This window comes from Sinocyclocheilus anshuiensis, unplaced genomic scaffold (genome assembly GCF_001515605.1).
Source record: "Sinocyclocheilus anshuiensis isolate Anshui unplaced genomic scaffold, SAMN03320099.WGS_v1.1 scaffold508, whole genome shotgun sequence".
NCBI classification, from domain to species: Eukaryota; Metazoa; Chordata; class Actinopteri; order Cypriniformes; family Cyprinidae; genus Sinocyclocheilus; species Sinocyclocheilus anshuiensis.
Window position 1 is genome coordinate 1,697,332 of NW_015555744.1, and position 8,692 is coordinate 1,706,023.

Below are 8,692 nucleotides of genomic sequence, written 5' to 3' on the forward strand. Positions count from 1 at the left end.
CACACACACACACACACACACACTGAGGTGAACGGCAAGGCACGAAAAGACACAAAGGGGAAGAAAGCACAGCATATAGGGGCAGGAGATGACACAGTACTGCCAGCGTACCTTGACCCTCCTTTGCTTCTATGGTGGCTGTATTAGCAAGCGCAGCAGGAAGTAGTCCAAAATGAATGGAGAGAGAGGTTATATCAGCGTGATTACATTACACCCCAAGCATATTAACCCCACACACCACAGCAATGCAGTCATATTAGTAGTTAAAGAATCCAACAGTAATATAAACAGTGCACAGAGCAGTTAGTGAGAAAAAAAAACAATTAGTTCTTTACAAAGTCTGACTGTTTGGCTTTTTTTTTTTTTTTTTTTTTTAAAATTTATTTTAAAATTTTAACAAAATTCTTTCATAGTTTTTTTAGGAATAATAATAAAGATTATGCCTAACTACTTTTTTTCAAAAACATTCTTCATTTAATGAGCACCTTTTTTTGTCTTCATATTAGGATAGCTGCATCACCCTGTATCTCTGAAATACACTTTCAGATGTATCTACATACATTTAGGTGTAATCTCTGACTTGCCTATCAATCAATATTGGTCAACACTACCAGATACACAATGTGTCAAATATTAATAAAAAATTCTGACACATTCTAGTGAATGAATTATATTATTCTATATTAACTATATTTGTACGTATATTTTAAACTACAAAAACAGTAATTATTATAAAATTACAGAACTAAAACAACTCAGAGAATTTCAATTTGAAATATCTAAAGATAGTCATGTGTTTTATATATATATATATATATATATACACACACACACACATACATATATACACACTACTGGTCAAAAGTTTGGGATCAGTAAGACTTGTATTGTTTTTTAAAGAAGTCTCTTATGCTCATCAAGGCTGCATTTATTTGATCAAAAATACAGAAAAAAAACAATAATCTTGCAAAATGTTATTACAATATAAAATAATGGTTTCTATTTTAATATCCTTTAATATATAATTTATTTCTGTGATGCAAAGCTGAATTTCCATCAGCCATTACTCCAGTACAAAATGTCACATGATCCTTAAGAAATCATTCTAATATGAATATGAATATGAATAGAAAAGATTTCTATTTTAAATAAATGCTCTTTTTAACTTTTTATTCATCAAAGAATCCTGAAAAAAAGTATCATGGGTTCCAAAAAATAATATTAAGCAGCACAACAGTTTTCAGCACTGATAATATATCAGCATATTAGAATGATTTCTGAAGGATCATGTGACACTGAAGACTGTTTCACAATATTAAATTTTTCCTGTATTTCTGATCAAATAAATGCAGCCTTGATGAGCATAAGAAACTCCTGTAAAAAACATAAAAAATCGTTCTGATCCCAAACTTTTGACTGGTAGTGTGTATATATATATACACATACACATACAGAGATCTTGAATAAAAAGTATTATTTATATTAAATATCTATTTTGAATTGATCTCTGATTTGGAGATTTCTACAGGAAAGAAATTCAGCCAGACACAACAAATCTATGCTGTATCGGCTGATGTGAGAGGACGGTAGTCAGAAAACCAAGCCATTTCCTGATATATTATTTTCAGACTATATGGTTATAGCTGGAAATGTCCTATTGTCCTAAGGTCTTCTCGTAAGATGAGGCCAACAGCTTCTTAGTTTCTTTAATATTCCTCTGTTCTGCAGGTCTGGCTGGCTTGATGTCTGACCCACCTGGACAATGAAGCCAGCCTCTTAAAGGTCACTGAATTTTCTATATGCACTTCAAACAGTGACATCCACCCACCGTCTGCCTCTGATTTCCCTCTCTCACTCCATCACTACTCACTTGCACAAAGTTCCCTACGCTACTGGCCTTTAATGAGCTTTAGTCCTGGACACATCACCAACAGATTCGTCTACTCAGAGCGGACAGGTCAATCCAGACAGTCATGATGTGGCTCTCATGACAATCAGCCTCTGATTGAGTCTCTGTAGTGCAGGTGGCTAAATCACATGGCTTAATGTGAGCCTACAGGGAAGGGCTTTACACAGCACATAGGCAAATAATCAGTGTAACCATTGCATTAGTTCATAGGTGGAAAACAGGATGTAACAGGTGTTCATAGTGCAGAAAAAATACAATATTATATTGCAATTAAAGAAATGTAAGCCTATTTTTAAGACCATTAAGGTTTTTTTTAATTGAGACATTATTTTCCTGACATCTATCTATCTATCTATCTATCTATCTATCTATCTTTTAGTATCGGAGTAATGATGCTGAAAATTCAGCTTTGCCATGAAAGAAATTACATTTTAAAACATTTTTAAAATTGTAATTATATTTTTAAATATTGTTGTTTTGTATGTATTTGATCAAATAAATGAAGCCTTGACTATAAGAGACTTTCAAAAACATCAAGAAAAGTTTTGTACCGATCCTTTTGAATTTGAAAGTTTAAAAGCTTTATACTCCCATCAAAGAAACAAAAACAATAACGCAGAATTGTAATTTTTGCATGAAATTTAACTTGTGAAAATAATGTCTCAATGAAAAAAAGTTCTAATTTAATGGTCCTAAAATGGTTTCATTTTCATTACATAATACACTGATTTTAGCATGATTTTTGACCCTGACGGTGTCATGAGATTTACCCATTTAAAAGACCAGCAATAAGGATCTGAGCGGCTGGGGGTGTGGGCAATAATTTTATAGCTAGCACTGGAAAGTTGCTAAGAAGTGAATTAAGTAGTCGGACACAGCCCAGAAAAGCTCACGCGATGGAGATGGAGAGCACAGCCCTCATCAGTATCTGCCACTATGAGCTCTGATGCAGTTCAGCATGACGGGTAGAGACACATCATCATCATTAGTGTCTCGCATGCCAAAGCTTATTCTAGCTGCTGCATGCTGGTACTTTCTGCTTTTGTAAGAGGGTGATGAGAGCAGTGCTGGGTCACACGTGGCGATGATGATCCACTACGACTTCCAGGTTGGATGCGAGAGGCCTGCAAACCCACTTTACTAACCTACCATTACAAAACCACAAGTAAGATTTTAATGAATAGTTTTATTCACCAAGAATGCATTAAATTCTTTCAAGACTTTAACACTGATGCAAAAAAGAACATCTATTTTAAATGTTGTTCTTTCTATTCATCATGGTTTCATTTTCATTACATAATACACTGATTTTAGCATGATTTTTGACCCTGACGGTGTCATGAGATTTACCCATTTAAAAGACCAGCAATAAGGATCTGAGCGGCTGGGGGTGTGGGCAATAATTTTATAGCTAGCACTGGAAAGTTGCTAAGAAGTGAATTAAGTAGTCGGACACAGCCCAGAAAAGCTCACGCGATGGAGATGGAGAGCACAGCCCTCATCAGTATCTGCCACTATGAGCTCTGATGCAGTTCAGCATGACGGGTAGAGACACATCATCATCATTAGTGTCTCGCATGCCAAAGCTTATTCTAGCTGCTGCATGCTGGTACTTTCTGCTTTTGTAAGAGGGTGATGAGAGCAGTGCTGGGTCACACGTGGCGATGATGATCCACTACGACTTCCAGGTTGGATGCGAGAGGCCTGCAAACCCACTTTACTAACCTACCATTACAAAACCACAAACATGCTCACTTACCATTCTGCAAGGTCTGCTTGCCTCCAGACAACACTCCTAGAGGTAGCGTTCCGGTTGGGGTGAGCCCTTTGAGGGTCAGTACACTCTCACTCTCTTCCCTGAGGCATAACACACACACACACACACACACACACACACACACACACACACACACACACAGTATTAGGGTTGCTTTCAAAGAACTAAACGGCACATAATCAATTAGGGTGGGGTTGGGGGAAAAAGGAAAGGAAATATATGGTAATTTGAAACTTTGCTGCAGCGCCAGCCTAATCTGAATATTGCTCAAAAATCCAAAGACAAAAGACTTCAAAATGTCCTCTGTTCCTCCATTATCAATGGCATTGTTCATCTGGAATAATGTCTAATATAATTAGACCGCTATTCTGCATGATGACTCACTGACGCCAGCTCATTAATCCTAATGGAGGAAAAGTGTGTGTGTGTGCGTGTGGCATTAAAACAAAACTTCACTGGGACATTTTTCCTGCTCTTTATACAAACACTTTTTTTTTCTTTTTGACAACTGTAATTATCTCCCAAGCAGCACAGTGAATATACACACACACACACACATATATATATATATATAATTGCATGCAGGCTGACCTGAGAACAGAAAAGACTCTGGCCATTTTCCCAATGGCACGGATCTTATTTCTGATCACCTCCTTACGGACAGCTGCAGCTCCACCTGCTCCAAAACACAACAAAAAATCAGCATCAAACACTGTCACCCCATAGGACCTCTGACCCCCAAACCAGCTAAGAAGGGGGAACCAAAAATGTGGAAATGCTGAGAATCAGACATCCTGAACAATAACTGTTTATTTTGAAAATTATGACAACTGAATTTTGAACTGCATTTGAAACAGTTACTCTTTATCGACTTAATAAAGCTATAATAATAATAATAATAATATAATTAATAAATAATAAAAAACAATAACATATACTGAAATTTAAAAAAAAAAATATTATTAGAATTTTACGATACAAGTAATATATTTCTGTTGCAATGTCTTCCGTTTGCTTGGTTTTATTTAGAACATTGGAAAATGCTATGCAAAAAAAGACTTTGAGACAGACATATATTACTACTAATAATAATAATAATAATAATAACAATAATAATAATTAATAATAAGTAAGCTGCTTTGGGTAAAAGTATCTGCTAAATGCATACATTTAATAATAATAATAATAATAATAATTATTATTATTATTATACATTATCACAATTTTTATAACATTTTTAATTGCTTAATATTTATTAAGAAATTCTATCATTTTTTTATATAATAATAAAACTTTTTTACATTATTACAATTATTATTAATTACTATTCAATTGCTTAATATTTATTATTTTAGCTTTTATTAATAAAAAAACTGAATGAAAACATTAGTGCTTCACTGTGTAGTTGACAATTTAATATATTTCTCATTCTAAATATAGGGAAAATGCTGTCATCTCCACCATTTTTAAAACCCAAATTTGAGACAGACATATATTACTACTACTACTAATAATAATAATAATAACAATAATAATTAATAATAAGTAAGCTGCTTTGGGTAAAAGTATCTGCTAAATGCATACATTTAATAATAATAATAATAATAATAATTATTATTATTATTATACATTAATTACAATTATTATTAATTACTATTCAATTGCTTAATATTTATTATTTTAGCTTTTATTAATAAAAAAACTGAATGAAAACATTAGTGCTTCACTGTGTAGTTGACAATTTAATATATTTCTCATTCTAAATATAGGGAAAATGCTGTCATCTCCACCATTTTTAAAATCCAAAAGTTGCATTATTAGATTTGTATAATAACTTGCATGGGTCTAAACTGTTTGGAATTACTCAAATGAGACAATAAAGTGATCCTGAAGAGCTTCAGAGAGCATTTTGTAAGCCTTGCGTGGGCTTGAGAGTATTTGCAGAAGAGTGTCACGCCTTTGCTCTAATTATTTAAGCAGATCTGTTTCCAGTTCAATAATTACACAAGGCGAAACCACAATCCTACACAGTCTATCCATTGCATTTAAAAATATTTAAAATTTAAAATTATTTTAAATTGCAATAATATTTCACAATACTACTGTTTTTATACGAGTGCACCATCATGTGAATTCTACTCTCCACAACAGACTGTCTAAGCAGGAAGTATCATAGAATGACATAATCAGACATCAGACCTCCAGGGAAAGCATCTTAAGACAGCTAGAATGACAGCTGGACACTTCTGAGGACCTGCTGTCTATGCTGATGATGACCAGACAGACATGCGCTTACACGCTTACACACACACACACACACACACACACACACACACTCTCTCTCTCTCTCTCTCTCTCTCTCTCTCTCAGCAAGCACATTCAAGCTGTTCTGCATTAAATTATGTCACTGAATATGAAGCAAGAGGAAATCAGCATATAAGCCAGTTGTCAGCTTACCAAACTTTATTTAATCTCAATTGTATAATACATGAGCGTACAACAACACCCTTACCTTCACACAAGTCGTCTCCCTCTGACATGAGTTCATCATCAGAGCAGATGTTTAGGACATTCACCAACATCTCAGTCACTGTAAAAAGCGAAACTTCCACGTTAGAGCTGCAATATAAGCTGCCATTTTACATGATATCTATGTAGGTCTTTATTCTGTGCTACAATATTCCTAGAATTCCTAGTTTAATCAAAATATATATGGCTTACAGCCATGTAAATTTGGAAAGACTCAGCAAGTCTCAGATGATTTTGTAAAAGGTGCCCTTGAATACGCTGGCACAAATAGAATGACATTAAGAGACGTTTCAGGTTTGAGTTTTTCTGTATTCTTCCCATTGAGAGGACACAGTCAGCCACCAAAGACACGTCATCAGCAAGGTCATTCTTCCTTCACCTCCACATGGCCTGTCAAATACTACCAACCATCTCAGTTTCACAGTCCCTACAAATCACAACCCTCGAGTTTGGACACTTACCTTTCTCGCCCACAAAGGGTAGTGACCACGTAAACACATCCATGAAGTTGGGCAACCAATACGGGTGAGGAGAGCAGTTGAACTGTCTAATGTTCATGACATTGTTTTCATATTTCAATACAGCCGCTGAGGAGGAAAAACAAGGGGAGATGTCATGCACATTCATGAAAACAACAAAAAATAAAAAAGAAAAGCAACCTGATAGGCTGCCACACAGGCTCACAAACAGTCATCCAATACTTTGCCATTCTAGATTTCTAGACACTTTAGAGTCAGTATATGGTAATAAATACAGCAGATCTGCAGGGAATATTTTTTCTTTGCACAGCTGGCGATTGTTACATTATCCTTCAGCAGTCCAAATTAGAGGCTCCAACAATAAATATATGAAATCAGAAGTCTATTGTAAATTATTTAAATAAGGAAAGAAACACCTCATTCTTATTAGCTGAGAATGTGGGACTGCTAAGTTGATTGTGAATTCAGTTACGTCACTCGTAATGCTTTATCAAAGGGGCTGCGAGTTAAGTTTCCAAAGTAATAATGACGTTAGGTTTTTTTTCAGGGTCTGAGAACAGTTTGAGGTTATGAAAAACACGAAATGTAAGACCAACATACTTTAACATAAACTAACATACCTTTGTTGTTATAGACATCCAGGTAATTTGGTGCTGAGAAAATGGTAATTAATGAAGGGAAGCCTGTTGTCTGACTTTTTCTGTACATCCTGTACCTGAAACAGAGAAACACCCAAAATCTGTAGATTAGCTCAGCGTGCCAACAAGGCATCTGGCATAGATCAGTAAACAAAGCGCTCTCTGTCATTGTTAGATAATGTACTCTTGTCAAATTCAGTGAGCAATGATCCAATGATCCACAGTTGCAGATGGTATATATTTTTTTTAACTGGCAGACACAGAAGGACTACATTGACATCACAAGATTAAACTAGCAAAAACGCAATTTAGCTTTTTCAATCTCACTATCATGAAACATCATAATCGATACTTACCCTGCGTCTTGTGCTTCATGTGCTCTGATTAATGACAACAGGTTGTTGTTTGTCAGAAAGTCACAAACTGCTGCATAACTGTCAAACAAGAGAAAGACAAACTTCTGAGGGTCTCATAATGAAAGACCGCAAGCATGTTTTCAGCCCTGTAAACATCTCAGCCCCTCTTGCTCATACTGAACCAATGTACGAGCCAATGTACTGGATGGTTCTGAATACAGCTTTTTGGGGTTCTCTTTAAGTCCACTCGGTCTCGATACAGTAAACTCTCAAGCTATTACAGGGCTCACAAAATCGCTAGCCCAACGTCCCGGGGCTATTGTGTTTTCCATTCAGGCTACCAAAATGTATCACCGTCCTGCCCGACGGGCTATCTTGAACAGTGATATAAAATCCCTTCCTTGATTTGCGTTGTTCACTAGCTTGCAGGGGTAAAACGGATCATAGTTGATCGTTTGCACGTGTTTCTAAGTCTTGCCGATTTAAACATTCAAGTGTTTTAAACCATTCACGACCATTCGGAGCTGCGCGCACTCATTCAAAGCGCGCACAGAGAGCCGCGTTTTAGAAAATGCGCATGCACAGAATTGATTCCTCTTTCGCATATCCTTGCATCTGAATGAACACATTCAGACAAAATAATCTCAAAATAACTGTCTCGGCAAGTATTCTCATAAACACAGTTGGTTATGTCTTAAGTGAACGTAAACAGTGGTAAAAGAAATCTCAAGTGCATCATTATATTGGATCCGTGCATTCGGTTTTAAAGGGACAGCAGGTTTTATTTGCATTTAATTATTTGATTTGGGATTTGTTTAAAAACTTAAAGTTAGTTTTATTATTTGATATATTTAAATTTCACAAAGAAATGTGCAGCATTTTGTTGGAGAAATAATAAAAGAACACCTTTTCATTTATAATTTGTCTTAAATCTTATTTTGTTAAAAATAAAAATTGTGAGAAAATTGTATTGTGAAATCAGTATCGTGAATCGTATCGCATTA

The 8,692-nt window shown here is 35.3% G+C and overlaps 1 protein-coding gene across 5 annotated transcripts in view; it reads right to left on the minus strand.

The window, feature by feature from the left end:
- The window catches only part of LOC107673394 (serine/threonine-protein phosphatase 2B catalytic subunit alpha isoform-like), a 64,469-nt gene that overhangs the window by 4,197 nt on the left and 51,580 nt on the right, over positions 1–8,692 (minus strand). For 2 of the 5 annotated variants that reach the window (XR_001632399.1, XM_016466968.1), the window contains exons 7-13: positions 7,689–7,766; positions 7,315–7,409; positions 6,677–6,802; positions 6,199–6,276; positions 4,278–4,365; positions 3,669–3,766; positions 112–138 (exon numbers count right to left, since the gene is read on the minus strand). Coding sequence is in view for 4 of the 5 variants with exons in the window: in XM_016466968.1 (XP_016322454.1) it covers positions 112–138; positions 3,669–3,766; positions 4,278–4,365; positions 6,199–6,276; positions 6,677–6,802; positions 7,315–7,409; positions 7,689–7,766 (590 nt within the window). In the remaining variant the exon portion in view is untranslated. The remainder of the gene's footprint in view (positions 1–111; positions 139–3,668; positions 3,767–4,277; positions 4,366–6,198; positions 6,277–6,676; positions 6,803–7,314; positions 7,410–7,688; positions 7,767–8,692) is intronic. The other 3 variants (XM_016466969.1, XM_016466970.1, XM_016466971.1) reach the window with 3 other exon arrangements.